Genomic DNA, 21965 nt, shown 5'->3' on the forward strand with positions numbered 1-21965 from the left:
AATGGCTTGGTTAGAATGAGTTGTAGTGTGCAACGCAGGCAGACGCGCTCTGCAAATGTCTTTGCACTAGTGGGACTATAGCAAAGTCCAATAGCCACGTATAGGATGCCACTAGGTACACTGAGTGTTTGCTAGTATAATGGCTTGGTTAGAATGAGTTGTAGTGTGCAATGCAGGCAGACGCGCTCTGCAAATGTCTTTGCACTAGTGGGACTATAGCAAAGTCCAATAGCCACGTATAGGATGCCACTAGGTACACTGAGTGTTTGCTAGTATAATGGCTTAGTTATCAGTTGGAGTGTGCAGAGGACAAGAGGGTACAGTGGCAGGATTGTGGTGCTCTGGGTAGAGGAATGGAAGACTGCCTTTCTATTCCCTCCTAATGGTGAAATGCAGGTAGGAAATCCCTGACCTGGGCTACACAGACGCTGTTGCTGTTTGCAGGACCTGTCACCTATGGCTCTCTGACCCTGCCGGTTGGAGCCCTTAAAAGGACTGCTATAAAGTGCTCTCCCTAAGCTGTCTAACGCTGTGTATGCAGCGCATACAGCTGTATCGGCTATAGGACTCAGGAAGACGGAGCTGCGACAGTGATGTCTGACACCAAAGACGCAGAAGGCAGATAATGGCGTCCGTGAAGAAAATGTCCGGTTTTATAATGCAGGGACATGTGACATGCAGATCCTATCACACATGCCGTTGCTTCTCTGGCTCAAAGTCCACTTAGCTGTGTGTGTGTCTGGGATTGGCTGACATGCTGGCCCGCCCCACAAGACGCGCGCGCTTAGGGAAGGAAGACAAGAAAAAAAAAAAAAAAAATGGCGATCGCCATTATAGAAACAGCAGTGATCTGAAGGCGCTGTTCACGCACACTATACACTGAAATGTGATAATAGTTTGATTCACAGAGTGACTTACACTATTACAGCAGAAACCAAGCTATGATTTAGCTGTTTTTTGGCTGCTAGAACCGTTCTCGAACGTTTCTAGAACTACCGAGCTTTTGCAAAAAGCTCGAGTTCTAGTTCGATCTAGAACATGCCCCAAAATCACTCGAGCCGCGAACTGGAGAACCACGAACCACGAACCGCGCTCAACTCTAGTCATCTTTCTGATTCCAAATAAGCATAATCCCAACAAGCTTTCTTGTAAGGATAAAAACATTTAATCTTTACAACACAATAATAATAAATGTCATGGTGTCTTTTTGGTTCTCTACATACTATTGGCAAGCCAAAGTTTAAACTTTTTCCTTCGTCATTTGTTCACTTTCATAGGTGCCCCACACATGTTCTGCAAACCATATGTGGAGCCCAAGACTGATCCTAGTCTCCAAGCTGTACTCCAAAATATGCCAGGCATACTTGATGCACAAAGTCTGTGATATTTCTTCTTTGTTTTTTTAACCATGTACTTGTACTCTCCACAGATGTAGTAGAATACATCAGGATTGTTGATGCATCTTCATGAAGTTATCATTTTTACATTTGTTTATATACTTATTAAGACAGAACTTTTTTGGTCTAAACCAAGACTGGTTTCACAAACTTTTATAGCCGACTTCTTTCCTCGGTAAATGCACCATAAAATTCTGGCTTCAAAAAGTTGCTTTCATAGCATTGTAGGCCTACAAATTGAAATAAAAAAGCAACAAATAGAGGAGATATAACTTCCCCATAAATTTAATATACTCACAGCAGAAAAGAGGGTAATTAGTCCAGTCAGCCCAGGCCAAAGAATCTAATGCACTAACAGAATGCAGCCAAACCCCTCAATAAGATGGAGGCATCACAGGTGCAAGGTAAAGCAATCACTCACACACTACCACTAGTGGAGGGGTTGATGCTAGATGATAAAATTGCACACTAGTGGCGAGAATAGGGCTGGCTGGACACCTTGCACATACATGTGTGAACAGCGCCCTATGCACGCCACTAGTGTGCAATTTTATCATCTAGCATCACCCCCTCCACTAGTGGTAGTGTGTGTGTGATTGCTTTACCTTGCACCTGTGATGCCTCCATCTTATTGAGGGATTTGGCTGCATTCTGTCAGTGCATTAGATTCTTTGGCCTGGGCTGACTGGACTAGTTGCCCTCTTTTCTGCTAAGAATTGAAATTCAAAATATTTTTTGTGGGTACTTCATTACCTATGACAGTTACAAATTTAAAAGACAGACCAAAAGCTATTGCATTTGTTATTACACACAGTCCACATTGGGGGAATGGATTATTGTCATGGATGCCCATTAATCCAAAAACTAGAACTAATTCATCAACAGTAACAGAATGTTTTAATGAGCAACCTCAAAATACCTTAAATCCATTCAAGAAACCTTGGCACCTGTTTTTTGTTTTTTTTGTAGACCTGGGTTATAGTTGACAAGGCTTTAACACTGTTACATAGGGATGAGTAAACCCGAACTATAAAGTTCGGGGTTCGTACCAAATACCAAGTGTCTGGGTCCCAGACCCGAATATAGACTTTTATCTGTATGTCCGTTTCCTGTTCAGGTTCGGTCACCCAAATATTAAAAAAATAAATAAAGATAGTTAAAGCAGGTTATACCAATCTCCACACATGCCTGTCACACTGCTTGTGGGTTTGCTCATTACATGTCATGCATATTCACTGCTTCTCCCTCCCATAGTCTGGACAGCATCTGTGATTGGAAGCAGTCAGACTGCAGGCGTGACGGCGACTCTGTTTGCACCTGCAGAGGCTGTCTGTGTCCTCTAATGGAGTGTAAAAATAAATAAATACATTTAAGAAATTATATTGATACCCAGTGCAGATAAAGCATATGGCTATAGGCTGCAGCCCCCAGCTGTGCGCATTATCTTGGATGGTATCAAAATATGAGGGACCCTATGTGGCTTTTTTTAAATTAATTAAATTAATGATTAAAGAAAACGATGTGTGTTCCCCCAAATTTTGATACCCAGCCATGAAAAAAACATAAGCTGGGGACTAGTATTTTTAGGCTGGGGAGTTTACCTGCAGCCACAGTTGGAGTCTCCCATGGTACCTCATCTGTGACTGCAGGTAAACTCACCACAGGTGAACTCATTCAACGCAATGAGACCTTCATCTCCTGGCAGAAAAAAACACATTTTTTTGCCAGGAGATGGAGATTTGGTGCTGGATTTTATAGACCAAATTTCTGCACCAATTCTGCATCTCTGGGCAGAAAAACAACCAGGAGATACAGGTCTCATTAAGTTCAATGAGCTCACCTGAAGTAAGTTAGCCTGCAGTCGCCAGTGGGGTACCATGAGAACCTTCAGCTGTGACCGCAAGTATACTCAGTGATGTCACCACGCACTGCGACGTCATGGTATAGATTTCGCCAGATCAGGGTGTTTTGGGAGTTAATAAATTGGAGAAAGAGGGTGTATTTTTTTTTAATAAATGACTTTTCTCTGTGTTTTGGTTTTAATTCTTTTGACTTAAAGGGTTCTTAATTGTGGAAGCTGAAAAAAAGAGATGGGGCATTCACCGCACCGCCGTGAGGAACTAATCCAATCACATGTAATTTTTTGTCCTGAAGAAGGCAAAAATATTGGCAGAAATCATTGCCAAATATTGGTGATTGCCCCATCTCTTTCTTCAACTTCCACATCAATTTCAGGAGTGCTGCAGCAGCCATGTCTCTACTTGTAAAAGTAGTTGTGGCTCACACGACTACAACAGGTGAACCTCTTATCTTCCTCCAAGACCTTATATCTCTCTGGTTGTTTTTCAGCCCAAATTTGCATTATGGTTAGCAATTGGGGGGTCTCATAGACCTCTCCCCACTACTAATTCAGGGTTACATGACAGCTGTGAATTTCTGAAAAATCACATTGTTATAAACCCTTTATATTACACGGATTAGCACCACACCAGGGCAATCGGGATGAGCCGGGTAAAATGCAGAAATTGTCACACCTAATGGATGCTACAATTTGGGGCAGCTGTGGGTTGCTAATTTTAGGCCAATGGGGCAAATAACCATAGGCCTCCCCAGGATGAGAATACCAGCCCCCAGCTGTTGGCTTTATCTTGGCTTGGTGTCAAAATTAGGTGGGACTGCACATCATTTTTTAAAAACTTTTATTTAAATAATTAAAAAAGCTGCATGGAGTCCCTCAAATTTTGTTACACAGCCAATATAATGCTCATGGCTGGAGTATCAATATACAGGGGACCCTATGTCGTTATTGAAATGTATTTATTCTTACACCACTATAGCAAAGCAGACAGCCTGTGTGATTCCAACCAATCAGAGTCACTGTCATAGAGGGTGGGGGTGCTGTCTTACTGCAGCCAATCACAGACACGGGACTAATGGTGGGCAGAAGAAGCAGTGAATATTCATAAGAGCTAATTATCAAACCTAAAAGCAGTGCTAAAGCCAACAAGAAGGTTGGTAAGTATCCCTACTTTAGTCCTTATTTTCTTTCTTTTGCAGCCCCCCTAGCTCTTACTAACACCATTTTATAGCACCTAAGTTTAGTTTAGCAAGCCGATGCTGCGATGTCGCACGCAATAGTCCCCGCCCCCGTCGCAGGTACGATATCTTGTGATAGCTGGCGTAGCGAACATGATTGCTACACCAGCTTTACATGCACTCACCTGCCCTGCGACCGTCGCTCTGGCCGGCGACCCGCCTCCTTCCTAAGGGGGCGGGTCGTGTGGCGTCATAGCGACGTCACACGGCAGGCGGCCAATAGCGGCGGAGGGCCGGAGATAAGCAGGATGTAAACATCCCGCCCACCTCCTTCCTTCCCATTGCAGCCGGGAGGCAGGTAGGAGATGTTCCTCACTCCAGCGGCTTCACACACAGCGATGTGTGCTGCCGCAAGAACAAGGAACTACATCATACCTGTCGCTGCACCTGCATTATAGAAATGTTGGAGAATACACCGATGATACGATAACGACGCTTTAGCGCTCGTTAATCGTATCATCTAGGATTTACACACTACGACATCGCAAGTGACGCCGGATGTGCGTCACTTTCGATTTGACCCCACCGACATCGCACCTGCGATGTCGTAGTGTGCAAAGCCGCCCTTAGGTTTATGCAATAATATAGCTAATGGTTCCTTTACCAGTTTGTGATTACATGAATATGTTATTACTTTTGCAAATGAAAAAGTGCTGTTGACTAACTGTTTGTTGTTTTATTTTGACTGGCACTTGCTAATCCCACAAACATCCACCAAAAATATATTCTGATTTCTCCCAATTACATGCCTTAATATGTTTAGAGGAGTGCACATGACCTTTGAGAGAACTGTGTATTGTGTGGACACTGCTTGTTTCCCCAGATTTTAAACAAATCTCTGGTAGATTCCTATAAACATTTGTCAAGGCAGAATCATGCATGTTGGTGAATTTTGGCTTAAAAACATGGAGGGACCAACTCCCTATTAGTCGTGTCAAAAATTGTATAATTAACTTGGACTGGACAATCAATGTGTAACATGAACTATGTCTACTATAAAGTGTGTGTATATGTGCAGCATTAAATGTGTGTGTAACATGCAGAATATGTGGGTGCAGCAAAGGCTGTGTGTGTGGCGGTAAAATATAGTATATGTATAGATGTATAGCATGGAATTTGTGTGTGTAACATACAGTGTGTGTAGAATTTAGTGTTTGTGTGCATATATATAGAATACATTGTAATATGTGTAACATATTTTGTGTGTGTGTGTGTGTGTGTGTGTGTACCATAGTGTGTGTGTGTAGCATGTAGTTCGTGATACATAAAATTTGTGTAGAATGAAGAATGTATCATGTGTTCTGTTTAACATACATTGTGTGTAGCAAGAAGTGTATTTAATATGCGCAGCATTCAAATTTAAAAATTCCAACCCTACAGTCCAGTGTTTGTATAGCGCTCCTGAAGCCTTTAGGAGCTACAGGGAACTGCATCCTATCCAGGATGCAGGGCCAACCCCCAGGGACCCAGAAGACCAGTGCCAGTAACAGCAAAATATAATCCATGTTTTTCTCTATTCCCAAAGACTGGTGACAGGCTAGGGTTGGACCCAATGGAAGGCCACCTACTGGTGGAACCGATCCAGTCCACTAGATGACAACCAGGGGGGAGGCGGTCAGACTGTCAGTAAGTGGAAGTGAGAGGAGATGGACGCAACCATACTGACAGGAGAGTGTATCGATGACCTGAGGGCCCAGGCGTGTGCTTGCCGGTGGAGTACGGTGGAGTACTCCCGGAACCATAGCACCAACGGGGCACAGATCCCTAGGTCAGGCAAACGCTTCAGGCAGATCTGATAAAATCTGCATGGTGAGGGGACCATCCAGAACCTCCCCGACCATAAAGTTCAGGACACAGTAGCAACAGGAGAACCGGGGAACAGGACCAAAGGAACCGACCCCACAGGGTTCAAGCTACCTGTCATACGGACTAAAGGGTGCTTTACACACTGCGACATCGCTAACGATATATCGTCGGGGTCACGTCGTTAGTGACGCACATCCGGCGTTGTTAGCGACATCGCAGAGTGTGACACCTAGGAGCGACGATCAACAATCGCAAAAACGTCAAAAATCATTGATAGTTGACACGTCGCTCCTTTTCATAATATCGTTGGTGGTGCATGCCACTGGTTGTTTCTCATTTCTGCGGCATCACACATCGCTGTGTGTGACACGTCAGGAACAATGAACATCTCCTTACCTGCGTCCACCGGCAATGAGGAAGGAAGAGGGTGGGCGGCATGTCCCGGCCGCACATCTCCGCCCCTCCTCTGCTATTGGGCGGCCGCTTAGTGACGCCGCTGTGACGCCAAACGAACCGCCCCCTTAAAGGAGAGATTGTTCGGTGTCTCCAGAGACGTCGCTAAGCAGGTATGTGCGTGTGATGCTGCCGTAGCAATATTGTTCGCTACGGCAACGATCACCACATATCGCAAGTACGACGGGGGCGGGTGCTATCACGCACGACATCGCTAGCAATCACTAGCGATGTTGCAGTGTGTAAAGCACCCTTAAGACTGAGTGACTACCAGGACCAAAAGGTGAATGAAAAGTACCCCGACCCTTAAGGGTGTATGATGGCTTGATGGCTAGTGCAAAGTGTGTCTAGCATACTGAGTTTGCTGGCCTGCAGTCACATCATTCCATCACTGCCTAGGCATTACACACTTTTTTAATTTTTAATTTTGCCCAGGCCATACGTAGTCTAAAACTGACCCTGTCTACTAGTGAACAATAATGCTAGATAAATAGAATACTGGTGCTTGATAATAAGTGTTAGTAAAATCTACATAATTTATATCTTCAATCACATGTTAAAATATTAATGTCAGACCTAGAATTCAATGTTATCTCATGTCTTGTTTATGTGAGTTTTTGAGAGAGGGTAGATGACAGAAGCCTAAATTGAAACTTCCAGCTACACTGCCAATTCTGTTATAGAATCTGGCACTGCTATGTGCAATATATAAAACTGGATTCTTCTTAAGTGACATAGTGCCATGTCAGTTCTTCCAGGCACCATGTCCCAATGCGTATATTATTTCTACACCTCATATAGCGATGACCCTAAAGGCTGCTTTACACGCAGCAACATCGCTAGCGATAGCACCAGCCCCCGTCGTTTGTGCGTCACGGGCAAATCGCTGCCCGTGGCGAACAATATCGCCGGTACACGTCCCACCAACTTACCTTCCTAACGATATCGCTGTTGCCGGCGAACAACCTCTTTTTTAAGGGGGCGGTTCGTGCGACGTCACAGCGACGTCACACAGCAGACCACCAATAGAAGCGGAGGGGCGGAGGGAAGCCGCTTGAACGTCACTCCCACCTCATTGCCAGAGGATGCAGGAGCGCTGTTGTTCGTAGTTCCCAGGGTGTCACACTTAGCGATGTGTGCTGCCTCACTAACGACGAACAACCTGCGTCCCAAATCAGCAATGATATTTTTAAAATGAACGACGTTTCAACAATCAACAATTTGGTGAGTATTTGGGATCGTTAGTGGTCACTCGTAAGTGTCATACGCAACGACGTCGCTAACAAGGCCGGATGTGCATCACGAATTCCGTGACCCCAGCAACATCTCATTAGCGATGTCGTTGCGTGTAACGGGGCCTTAAGAGAGCTAGGTAGTAGGAGTTTCTAAGCAATTACTTTTTTGTCTTTTTGATAATGTGGCCCTGAAATTGTTCAGGGCGTTTCACATGTGACATTTTTTTATTTAATTTTCCTGAAATAGTTGAATTTGAAAAGGCATCTTATGTATGAAGTTTGGGTGTACATAGCAAAGTAGTAAAAATATAGTTGATCTATTTTAAGAGTATGAAAATTTTGAGTATTTGTGCAACGTATTTTTATAATTCGAACAAACCCTAAATTAATTGTTGTTGGTGACTTGCAGATACTAGACATAAGCCGAAACTTTTAAAAATTAAATTTCAAAGATCTGCTTATTTCTAATTATATGGACGAAACCCCAACATTAAATCGAGAGGAGGTTTTATGACTTCCCATTTAATAAAATCCATAAACATTGCTATGGAGATGGTCCCCCTTTACAAAAAAAAAACAGCTTTCAATCTTCTGCATTTGGAGTGTGTCTATGGAATTTGTGCCCACTCAGAAGAGTGACATAATGGTCAAGACATAATGAGGTGTTGGGCAAGATTGCCTGCCACGCAATCTCCATCCTAGTTCATCCCAAAGGTGTTTAATGAGGTTGAGGTAGGTTGTGCGTGGGCCAGTTAGGTTCTTCCATACCAAACTCAACCAACCAGGATTTATGTTATGGATCTTGTTTTGGTCATTATTGCCAAGATATATTAGAAAAATAAGAGTTTTCCCCAAACTCAACCCAGAAATTTGGAATCATACAATTGTACAATATGTATTTGTATGCTGAAGCATTAAGTTGTCACTTCACTGGAAATAAAGGTCCTAGGCCTACTTCTGAAAACAATATTTTATCCCTCTAAACCAAACTTTACAGTTATCATAATGCAGTCAGGTTGATAAATTTATCCTGGTTTTAATCAAACACAGACTCACCCATTGGACTCCCAGGAATAAATATTTCATAACTCTATGAAACAGGATTCCAGTGGTGGTATGCTTTATCCCACTCCATCTGATGCTTAGTGTTGTGCTTGGTGATTTAAGGTATGCATGTAGCTGATTTGACCATAGAAATGTATGTTACATATAATTATATAGGTAGAAAAAAGACTTAGGTCCATCTAGTTCCACCTTCCTCCACCAATTATATATTTGGTCACTAAGTAATTTATAACTGACAATGTTGTGTGTACTGAGGAAATCATCCAGCCCTTTTTTCTAAGTTGTTATAGTATCTGCCATTACTGCCTCTTGCTGTAGGGCATTCCACAATCTGACTGCTCTAACTGTAAAGAACCCTTTCCTATTTAGCTGCCGGAATCGCTTTTCTTCCACTCGCACTGTATGCCCCCTGGTCCTTAGTATTGTCTTTGGAAGAAATAAGTCATGTGCCAGTCCTTTATGTTAACCACACATGTATTTATACATACAGTATAAATGAAATCTCCTCTGAGACATCTTTTTTCTAAGCTAAACATATCTAACTTTTTCAACCTGTCATCATATGGGAGGCCTTCCATTCCTTGTAGTAGTCTAGTTACCCACCTTTGAACTGACTCTAACTTCTGAATGTCCTTTTTAAAATGCGGAGCCCTAAACTGGATCCCATATTCTAGATGTGGCCTTACAAGTGATTTATAGAGGGGTAACAATATGTTGGAATCACGGAATCTAATCTCTCTTTTTATACACCCTAAATCTTGTTTGCTTTAGCAGCTGCTGCCTGACATTGAGTGCTGCTGCTCAGGTTATTTATAATGAGAATACCCAAGTCCTTAACATTGTTTTAGTGATTGTTCCATTAACACAGGTGTGGGTGTTGATGAGGACAGGGCTGGCGATCAATCAGTCATGATTAAGTAAGGATGACACCACTGGATACTTTAAAAGGAGGCTGGTGCTTGGTATCATTGTTTCTCTTCAGTTAACCATGGTTATTGCTAAAGAAACACGGGCAGCCATCATTGCTCTGCACAAAAATGGCCTAACAGGGAAGAGTATGGCAGCTACAAAGATTGCACCTCAGTCAACAATCTATCACATCATCAAGAACTTCAAGGAGAGAGCTTCCATTGTTGCCAAAAAGGCTCCAGGGTGTCCAAGAAGGACCAACAAACGCCAGGACCGTATCTTAAAACTGTTTCAGCTGCGGGATCAGACTACCAGCAGTGCCGAGCTAGCTCAGCAATGGCAGCAGGCTGGTGTGAGTGCTTCTGCACGCACTGTGAGGCGGAGACTGCTTGAGCAAGGCCTGGTTTCAAGGAGGGCAGCAAAGAAGCCACTTTTCTCCAGAAAAAACATCAGGGACCGACTGATATTCTGCAAAAGGTACAGGGAGTGGACTGCTGAGGACTGGGGTAAAGTCATTTTTTCAGATGAATCCCCTTTAAGATTGTTTGGGACATCTTGAAAACAGCTTATTAGGAGAAGAAGAGGTGAGCGCTACCACCAGTCTTGTCTCATGCCAACTATTAAGCATCCTGAAATGATTCGTGTGTGGGGTTGATTCTCAGCCAAGGGAATCGGCTCACTCACAGTCTTGCCTAAAAACACAGCCATGAATAAAGAATGATACCAGAATGTCCTCCAAGTGCAACTTCTCCCAACTGTCCAAGAGCAGTTTGGCGCCCAACAATGCCTTTTCCAGCATGATGGAGCACCTTGCCATAAAGCACTAAATGGCTCATGGAACAAATCATAGAGATTTTGGGTCCATGGCCTGGAAACTCCCCAGATCTTAATCCCATTGAGAACTTGTGGGCAGTCATCAAGAGATGGGTGGACAAACAAAAAACAACAAATTCTGGCAAAATGCAAGCATTGCTTATGCAAGAATGGACAGCTATCAGTCAGGATTTGATCCAGAAGTTGGTTGAGAGCATGCCAGGGAGAATCGCAGAGGTCCTGAAGAAGAAGGGTCAACACTGCAAATATTGACTTGCTGCATTAACTCATTCTAACTGTCAATATAACCTTTTGGTACTCCTAATATGATTGGAATTATATTTATGTATGTCATGTAAACATCAGACAAACACAATTAAAAACCAGAGGGCAACAGATCATGTGAAAATATAATTTTGGTGTCATTCTCAAAACCTTTGGCCATGACTGTACTATCAAGGTCAGTTTGCAGTATCCTACATAGTTTGGTGTCATCAGCAAAGACTGACACTTTACTATCAATCCCATCCACAAGGTCCTTAATAAAGAGATTAAAAAGAATTGGTCCTAGCACAGGTCCCTGTGGTAACCCACTATCATGAAGCTCCCTTTGCACTGTTTTTGTGCTGATGATTATGTCAGAGGAGGTTTGGACTCATCAGTTATTAAATCAGCAGAGCATGGTGACTTTTATGCACTATGTGCCTCAGCATTTGGCAATCCTGCTCTGTAAAATTACATGGTATGCCACAACATGTCTTAATTGCCAGGGTTTATAGATGCTTCCAATTTTGAATAATACAGTGGAGCCTTGGTTAATGAGAACAATCAGTTCTGGGAGTGTGCTTGTTAATCAAGTTATTCGTTCAGCAAAGCAAGATTTCCCATAGGAAATCATTGCAATGCAGACAATTCGTTCCACAACTTGTTAAATGTCCCATCCTGGTCCCCTATTGTGTCATTCCACACATGCACAAACACACACAAACACACAAGCACGCACGCACACGCACATATTATGCTCACCTTACCTTCCGTTCCATCGCCGGTCTCCTGGGACTTGCTGTTCTCCGGTACGGGCTATGTATCAGGTTACCATAACGACGAGGGAGGAACTTCTGCTGCCAGAGCGCTGACGTCAAAGGCATGAGCCGCTTGCCTATGATTGGCCAGCGCGTTGCCTTTGAGTAGCGGTGACAGAGGAAGTTCCTGCTTCGTCGCTATGGTTGCAGATGCACAGCCTGGAGTGGAGCGGCGAACTACAGGACCCAGGAGGCCGGCAATGGAACTGAAGGTACACATATTATGCTCACCTTACCTTCCATTCCATCGCTGGCCTCCCGGTCTTGTAGTTCGCCGCAAGGACGTTGCGATATACCGGCGGACTACAAGAACCATGAGACCAGCGATGGAACGGAAGGTAAGGTGAGCATAATACTGTATGTGTGTGCGTGCTTGTATGTGTTTGTGTTGACTGCAAGTGCGGGTCAGAGCGCTGTGGATGTACGGAACCGGAAGTGTGTGCGGTGAGTATTTTGCTCATACAACAAAGCTTTCTTATAAACCGAGTTACAAATTTACAGAAAGCTTTGCTTGTTAAGCGAAATTCTCGTTAAGTGGGTTACTCGTTAAGCGAGGTTCCACTGTACTACCAATTATAGTTAGGGATTAAATTGCACAAATTCAGTGAGTTCTCTAAAACAATCGATTCTGCCACAAATGTTTGTCAAGGCTGATTGTGTAGCTAAGTTCTACTGTTCATACATCAGTATTAATGGGACTCAATGGAAAACCTGAATGCTGAAGATGCAAAATCATAATTTTTTGACATTTGTTCCTTACTATTATGATTATTATTGTTATTTAATTTTATATATATATACAGTACAGACCAAACGTTTGGACACACATTCTTATTCAAAGAGTTTTCTTTATTTTCATGGCTCTGAAAATTGTAGATTCACATTGAAGGCATCAAAACTATGAAATAACACATGTGGAATGAAATACTTAACAAAAAAGTGTGAAACAACTGAAAATATGTCTTATATTCTAGGTTCTTCAAAGTAGCCACCTTTTGCTTTGATTACTGCTTTGCACACTCTTGGCATTCTCTTGATGAGCTTCAAGAGGTAGTCACCAGAAATGGTCTTCCAACAGTCTTGAAGGAGTTCCCAGAGATGCTTAGCACTTGTTGGCCCTTTTGCCTTCACTCTGCGGTCCAGGTAACCCCAAACCATCTCGATTGGGTTCAGGTCTGGTGACTGTGAAGGCCAGGTCATCTGGCATAGCACCCCATCACTCTCCTTCTTAGTTAAATAGCCCTTACACAGCCTGGAGGTGTGTTTGGGGTCATTGTCCTGTTGAAAAATAAATTATGGTCCAACTAAACGCAAACCGGATGGAATAGCATGCCGCTGCAAGATGCTGTGGTAGCCATGCAGGTTTAATATGCCTTCAATTTTGAATAAATCCCCAACAGTGTCACCAGCAAAGCACCCCCACATCATCACACCTCCTCCTCCATGCTTCGTGGTGGGAACCAGGCATGTAGAGTCCATCCGTTCACCTTTTCTGGGTTGCACAAACACACGGTGGTTGGATCCAAAGATCTCAAATTTGGACTCATCAGACAAAAGCACAGATTTCCACTGGTCTAATGTCCATTAATTGTGTTCTTTAGCCCAAACAAGTCTCTTCTGCTTGTTGCCTGTCCTTAGCAGTGGTTTCCCAGCAGCTATTTTACCATGAAGGCCTGCTGCACAAAGTCTCCTCTTGACAATTGTTCAACAGATGTGTCTGCTGCTAGAACTCTGTGTGGCATTGACCTGGTCTCTAATCTGAGCTGCTGTTAACTTGCGATTTCTGAGGCTGGTGACTCGAATAAACATATCCTCCGCAGCAGAAGTGACTCTTGGTCTTCCTTTCCTGGGGCGGTCCTCAAGTGAGCCAGTTTCTTTGTAGCGTTTGATTGTTTTTGCCACTGCACTTGGGGACACTTTCAAAGTTTTCCCAATTTTTCGGACTGACTGACCTTCATTTCTTAAAGTAATGATGGCCACTCGTTTTTCTTTACTTAGCTGCTTTTTTCTTGCCATTATACAAATTCTAACAGTCTATTCAGTAGGACTATCAGCTGTGTATCCACCAGACTTCTGCACAACACAACTGATGGTCCGAACCCCATTTATAAGGCAAAAAATGACACTTATTAAACCTGACAGGGCACACCTGTGAAGTGAAAACCATTTCCGGTGACTACCTCTTGAAGCTTATCAAGAGAATGCCAAGAGTGTGCAAAGCAGTAATCAAAGCAAAAGATGGCTACAAGAAGAACCTAGAATATAAGACATATTTTCAGTTGTTTCACAATTTTTTGTTAAGTATTTCATTCCACATGTGTTAATTCATAGTTTTGATGCCTTCAATGTGAATCTACAATTTCAGAGTCATGAAAATAAGGAAAACTCTTTGAATGAGAATGTGTGTCCAAACTTTTGGTTTGTACTGTGTGTATATATATATATATATATATATTTTTTTTTTTTTTAATTTATTTATTTTTTTTAAATTGTAGTGATGCTTTGCCATGTTTTGCCTCATTGGAAATGCTGAATGAATGTTACATGTGCATTTCTTTTCAACTTGTGTATTGTATTGGCATGGGGATTCTCAGAAATGCACTAACATAATGCAGATGCACACTAGGAATCCATTCCTTTTGGCATATCACATAGCATGTGCCATGATAACTGATTCAGGATCATAAGTCTGTCACTTACTGACAATTATGCAAACTAGAATCATGCAGCATAAGACCCCCTGTGAGATTATATTCGTCAATCAGGAAGGGCACTTACAATCTTCATCTTTATATTACAAATCTCAGCGACTCCCTTTAATAAAGTAAAAAATAAATGCGTTTTGGGGGCTGCAGCTTACTCTTTCGGATAGTATTGTGTATATATATTAACTATAATTGCAAAATTCTATATAATGTTCAATGCTTTTGTTTTGTAGTAATGTATCAAGAACATTTAAGTGGCTTTGTGCTTAGCATTGTTGCTTTGTCACACTGAGGTTTTTGGCTTCAAATCCCGCCAAGGACAAAATCTGAAACAAATCTGTATGATACACGTGAGTTTGTGTGAGGTTCTTAGGTTTCCTCAGTTTCCAAAGACATAATGATAGGGAATTTAGATTGAGAGGCTCAATAGGGACAGTGATGACCATCATTGTTGAGCAAGCATGCTTGCCACTGCTAGATACTAAATCGAGCATCAGGGTGCTCAGGTACTCACGGAGGTCATAGGAGTATCGCGGGTGCTCGGATGTGTCATCTGTGAAACAGGAACACAAAGAGCTGCCTCCCTTTAATAATTAATGGGAGCTGCTACCCCAGTGTGAGCCATTTGCAGTATCTGAATGGCTTTCCTGGGAGATAAATAGAATGTTTTTGAATGTAGCATGTCAAGAAAAAAAAAAACTGCCCTCCTTTTTGCCAGAAATGCTCTGTATATGGCTGACTGTATGTGGGAAGAGAGCCGAACTGTGTCCAATCATTGACTTCCATAACTCTCTTTAATCGATGTGAGCACTTTCAGATCATCTGACCTGCTTGGCCATGGTGCCATGTAAATACTGTATTTTTTGGACCATAAGATGCACCGGACCATAAGACGCACCCTGGTTTTAGACGAGGAAAATAGGAAAATAAAATTTTAAGCAAAAAATGTGGTCATGACACACTGTTATGGGGCGAGGATCTGCTGCTGACACTGTTACGGGGGTAATGTCCCCAAATTCTCTACTACGGTACCCCATCTTGGTAATGATCCTCCTACCTTGTATATGATCCCCATCCATGTATATATGTCCCTCATCCTGATATATAACCCATCCTGATAAATATCCCCTGTGACGACATGGACTTTGTCAGTGCCTAGCAAGGGTTAAATTTTCTTAACATTCAGCCAAACATGAAGATATTTTGTTTATAAATGAGGGATAAGCCCTCATTGTTTCGTTTCATTGAGTCTAGTGTTAAAGTTCTGGTTGACTCATGTAATTACCTTGACAAGAGAGGATCAGATACCCAGACAAATCAAGTGTGTGAACCTCCATTGTATTGTTGGATGCAAGGTGGCTGCACTGTCTCTCTTGTTACTGTCAAGAACCATTACTAATAGGGATATTTTATATGCGGCTTGAAATCTAGCCACCAATTGTGAAGACCCCAATGGTCTGAATGGAGAGCTCAGGGGTACAAGAAGGAGGACTGTGCATTGCCCAGGTAGACTCTTGCTACATGATACCAATCTAGGACCTGCGGATCCGATTGGCAAGCCATAGCTGAACCTGGATTATAACACTACATGGACTTCAGCATCGAATGCAAGGATTCGGCTGTGATATCAAGGACTACCTAAGGAAGGAATCCAGCTTGGAACAATACAGTCACCGGACTACAGACTTTGCAGACCTTAGCCAGCTTCCTAAATCTGGCGTTATGCGGAGTGCTGCTGGTTTGGAGTAAGTAGCCCTGGAAGCTCTGAGGCACGGACATTCTAATCCCTGGTGTGCCAGCAGAAGGGTGAGAAACTGTTGCTAGTTATATTCTGTGGTTTTGCTTGTTATGTGCCATATGCCAATAATTGTTTGGGGATCCAATAAAGTCTTAATATTGAATAGTGTTCCGCCCACGGTTAAGGAGGTTGGGTGCTCAGTTAGGATGAGCCCTGGGTCATGCTGTCTTTCTAAAGGTGGCGGGCCAGCGGATGAGAGCACTCACTGACCCCTGTGTCTCCACAATTGGTGGCAGCAGTGAGATACTACTCAGCCTGGTTTATCCAGGGGAGCTGCAGAGGACTGGTGTTTGCGGACACCGTTCAAGGCTCAACAACCAGGGAGGCACATAAGCATACCCAGCAGGCCATACTGGAGGCATTCAGATTTCGGATGCTGCCATGTCCAACCCCACCAGCTCAGCCATGGGACAAGGACCGGAGAGGAGTTACAACCACAGCAGTAAATAGATGCTACAAGATCTGTGCCAGGTGCGAAAGATTGAATACAGGAGCACTGACACTCGGTCAGACTTGATCCGCAAATTGGTCCATTGGGAGACCCAGAATAATGCAGAGGATGACAAGGACACCACCGATGTGGTACCAGAGGATGCAAACTGTGTGTCTCATCCTAGATCCAGTGACAGTCTGGAAACAAACAAAGTCCAAGCAGACCGAGTCAAGGAATTGTTGACTGCATTGGGGCCTGAAGCTTCAAGGGAAGAGAGGGCTGGTGTTCTGCAATTAATGTTGGGAGTTCCAAGTTCCTTACCAACAACATCTACCTCCAGGATAGACCACCACCAAGGAAGTCATCTTCGCTACAGGGCCGTGCCAGTGTTTAATGATTCCAGCAATGAGATAGATGAACACTTTCAAAACTTTTAGGTGCTAATGCGTATGCACCAGGTGCTCACAGCTGAGTGGTCCAAATACCTGTGGACAAGCTTGCCTGCCCGGGCCCAGGAGGCTGTCACTTGAGCCTCAGGACTGCCTGGACTATGGAATTATTAAGGATACTTTGCTGGCCCTTTTTATCATAACCCCCGAGAGACATCACACTAAGTTCAGGACTATGTCTCGCCAGGGTGTCTCGTACGTTGAATTTGGCAGTCAACTCCGACGACACTATAACCGCTGGCTCGATGGTCGGGCTGCCCACTCCCCTGCTGCCCTCCGGGATGTGATGGTGCTCGAATAGCTGCTGGAGAAGATGGACCCGGAAATCCAAGAATGGGTAGCTGACAGGAAGCCCGACATCCTAGAGCAAGCAGTGCGATTGGCTGACAAATTTACAGCCAACCGACCCAGCTGAAGGCCCAATAGGCCCACTGATCTCCCTGATCTAAAACTCACTAGAATTATATGTTTTTGATCTCGCAAATTTGCTGGACTGTCTACGGAATCCATGTCAGGAAGTTGTTAATTATTTTGTTGTTTAGTTATGTTTTGCAAAAAGTTAATTCATAAGCAATTGATTTGACCAATAAAATATACTGCTTGATGTATCAACACTAACAAACTGGGGGGTGTCAAAATATGTGAATTTTCTTAACCTTGATATTACTATCTATATGTCCTTAAATTTTCTAACGCATGATTTCAAGATTTGTTAACTACAAAACCTAATAAAAATCATTTGAAAAGAAGGGCAGTAAAAGAAAATAAAAGTATTATTGGTTTGGCATGCTATGTACAATATCAATGTAGTGAAGAATCCATGAAATTTCACCATGATTTAAAACTGGATGTAAGAATCAAAATATAAAATAAAAGTAAGTGTAATGCTTGTACAAACCCGATGCTTAAAGAAAATCACTATGTAGGGAGATTGTTGGTTTTTTTTTATCATTTACTTCATATTATGCTTTCTACATCCAGGTCATCAAATATCAACAGAGAGAACTAGTCAAATTGGTACTTTCCTGGGGCTATAAAAGGCAAATGATCAAAAGGCAAGCATTAAAAGCTGCTGGAGATTTCCTTTTGAAATTTCTCTCTCTCTCCTTGCCAAGCCAAGGACACCACACACTAAGACATGTTCATATTCAGACATAGAAATTATATATTTTTAAACAAAATGTTTTATATATATATATATATATATATATATATATTTATATATATATATATGTGCTCTTAACCGTCTAAATTAAAAATGTATTTTGTTAAATCTGTTTGAATTCATGACATTGTCTGCATTGTTTCATTTTGTTTAACTGACTGTGATATTCTGCATTTGTTCATCACTCACGTGTGAAATGATACCTCCTAAGTTGTTTTTATGTTGACAGATACACATTTTCTCTTGCAGACAAAGCCGGTAATTGTTTTTTAATATTTATTCTGCAGATCCTAGTGTGGGCCACAATGGATCTATACAGACAAGTGGCACTGGCATTTCTTCCCATGCCGTCAAAATCTCATTATGTATTCAGTTTAAGGGACTTCTCACGTGTAATACAGGTAATAAAAATTCAGGCAAATTAAATATGTTGTATTTATTAATTTATGTCACTAATTACTCTCATCTGGCAAATATATACATTCTGAAATAAATACTGTATGTTATGCAGCTGGTGGTGACGAACGAATATACTCGGCACTATTCGTTATTCACACAAATATTTAGGTATTTGTGATATCCATTACTTGTCAAGTATTTAGCTCTTAACCTCGCAAAATTCGAGACCCCTGCCAGCATGTTTGCTTGCCAATCACAGTAATGCCGTAGCCATTTTTGGTATTGGCATTATAGTGATTGAGAGGCACAGTTAAAAAAAATGATGTGCTGTCATTAAAGCAGGTGAATTACGCTTAGTGAGTTTCCTCGCAGCTGTCCCTCTGCTTCCACATCCCATCATTAAAGTTCATGAATATGCACTCCTTCCCCCACCCATCCTCTGTGCCAGCATCTGTAATTGGTTGCCCTCAGACTAGCTCTCTGAATCCCTGGAATGAAGCCTCAAAATAAATAAATAATTGGAAAAAATAGCACAAGGCCCCCCTTTATTCATACCCAGTGCAGATAAAGCAGACGTCTACAGGCTGCAGCCCTCATGGTGTGCGTCGTCTTGGCTGTTTATCAAAATAAAGGGGCCTCATGAGTTGTTGTTCTTTTAATTACTTAAACAAAATTATTTAAAAATGTTCCACCACCCCGATAGCGTTGTCAATGTACAGAAAATGAAGTTAGTTTTATTATATTAATTAGTTGACAAGTGATCCCAAATAACCAATTGTTCAACACTAAACCTTGATTGATGACTGCATTATTGTCACAGTCGGTGTGATCCATCCTATCTGTTGCATGTATTTTCAGACTGACGCATGCATACAGTCATGGCCAAAAATGTTAGCACCATTGAAATCACTACAGAAAATTAAGAATTTCTATATGAAAATTATTGCAATTATATATGTTTTGTAATTCACATATTTATGTCCTTTGGGTGTACTGGAGCAACACAAAAAAAAAAGACAAATTGGACATAATTTCACACAAAACTACAAAGATAGGCTGGACAAAATTGTTGGCATCCTCACCTTAATATTTGATTGCACATCCTTTGGAATAAATAATGACAATCAATCGCTTCCTACAAGCTTCTTACATCTCTAAATTGTAAGTTTGGACCACTCATCTTTTGTAAACTGCTTAAGGTCTCTCATATTTGAAGGGTGCCTTCTCCCATCAGCAGCTACTTCAGAACTCTACAGCGCTTTGTGTCCATCCATTTCTGGGTGCATCTTGAAGTATTTTTTGGGGTACTTTTTCCTGCTTGAACACCCCTGATAAAAACGGCAAACCCAGCTTTCTGACATTGTGACTCAAAACTCTTTGTCAATCTTCAGATTTCATGATGCCTTCACACAGGCAAGACACCTAGTGCTACAGACAAAGAAACAACCCCAAAACATCTTTAACCCCTTCACGACCGGCCGATTTTTCGCTTTCCGTTTTTTTTTTTCGCCATTCTTTTTTTGAGAGACGTAACTTTTCTATTTTTCAGTCAATATGATCATGTGAGGGCTCATTTTTTGTGGAACGAGCTGTACTTTTAAATGAAACCATAAGTTTTACCATATAGTGTACTGGAAAACGGCAAAAAAATTCCAAATGCAGAAAAATTGCAAAAAAAGTGCAATAGCACTATTGTTTTTGAGATATTTTATTCACAGTGTTCACTATATGGTAAAACTGATGTGTGTGTGATGCCTCAGGTCAGTGCGAGTTTGTAGACACCAAACAGGTATAGGTTTACTTTTATATAAGGGGTTAAAAAAAAATCGGAAGTTTGACCGAAAAAAGTGGCGCACGTTTTATGCCATATTCCGTGACCCATAGCATTCTCATTTTTCGGGATCTAAGGCTCAGTGTTGGCTTATTTTTTGCGTCTTGAGTAGAGTTGAGCGCGGTTCGTGGTTCGTGGTTCTCCAGTTCTAGGCTCGAGTGATTTTGGGGCATGTTCTAGATCGAACTAGAACTCGAGCTTTTTGCAAAAGCTCGATAGTTCTAGAAACGTTCGAGAACGGTTCTAGCAGCCAAAAAACAGCTAAATCTTAGCTTGGTTTCTGCTGTAATAGTGTAAGTCACTCTGTGAATCAAACTATTATCACATTTCAGTGTATAGTTGTCACGGCCGGGCGGTCGGGCAGACCCAGGAGGTGGATCCACTGGACCGAACTCTAAGATGGAGGTAGGGAGTCCGGCAGCTGAAGCACTGAAGGGCAGCAGGATAGTCCGTGCAAGTGAAGACAGCGGAGGAGTCCCTGGGACCACGGAGTCACAGAAGGTAGTCTTGGTGACGTAGCTCAGGTTCGGAGGCCGAGATGATATCAGGCGGAGTCCGGAACCTCTGGAGCAAGATGACGGGTCACCGCAGGGATCCGAGATGGCAGGTGCTGTCGGATGGCAGACGGACAGCGTGCGGGGTTCGGGATACGGCAGACTGGATGGCGAGGCAGGTACGGCTCTACAAAGAGAGATAGGTGAGTACAGGCACATAAACACCAGGAGACCTGACTCCTAGCTCAGGGAACACGAAGATCAGGCCCCGCCCCCTTGGACAAGAACCCCCTTTATACCCTGAACCTGACTAACCTCATTTCCTGTTACTGGACGCTGGCCCTTTAAGAAAGGGTCAGTGACCGCGCGCGTGCCCTAATGCGCATGCGCGCGGCCCGGGTGCCAGAAGCCAGGGAAGGAGGCTGCGAGGAGGACGCAGGAGAGCCGGCCAGGGCCTGGGAAGATGTCGGACGCCGGGATCGGCGACCAGAGGACCTATGGAGGACGGGCACCGGAGGCTGGGACGAGGGGAGCGTGGCAGGTGAGCCGGGGAGCGGAGCTGAGGACCCGGGGAGGGGAGCCGAGGACCCGGGGAGCGTGACAGTACCCCCCCCCCCACGCCCCCCTCCCCGCAACCGGGACATGAAGGCACGGATAAGAGGAGTGCCTACGTTCTCCCTGGGCTCCCAGGACCTATCCTCAGGACCATACCCTGCCCAGTCCACCAGGAAGAACTGCCGACCTCGTACGGTCTTCATGGCCACGATATCCCTTACCGCATAGATGTCATCATCGGCAATAGGTGGAGGAGCTGGACTGACAGCAGCGGAGAAGG

The 21965-nt window shown here is 43.1% G+C and overlaps 1 protein-coding gene across 1 annotated transcript in view; it reads left to right on the forward strand.

Moving 5' to 3' along the window:
* Positions 1–21965, forward strand: part of LOC142302376 (dynein axonemal heavy chain 3-like) — a 2626214-nt gene that overhangs the window by 1619397 nt on the left and 984852 nt on the right. The window contains exon 45 of the mRNA XM_075343433.1: positions 18694–18807. Coding sequence (XP_075199548.1) covers positions 18694–18807 — 114 coding nt within the window. The remainder of the gene's footprint in view (positions 1–18693; positions 18808–21965) is intronic.

This window comes from Anomaloglossus baeobatrachus, chromosome 4 (assembly GCF_048569485.1).
Source record: "Anomaloglossus baeobatrachus isolate aAnoBae1 chromosome 4, aAnoBae1.hap1, whole genome shotgun sequence".
Taxonomy (NCBI): domain Eukaryota; kingdom Metazoa; phylum Chordata; class Amphibia; order Anura; family Aromobatidae; genus Anomaloglossus; species Anomaloglossus baeobatrachus.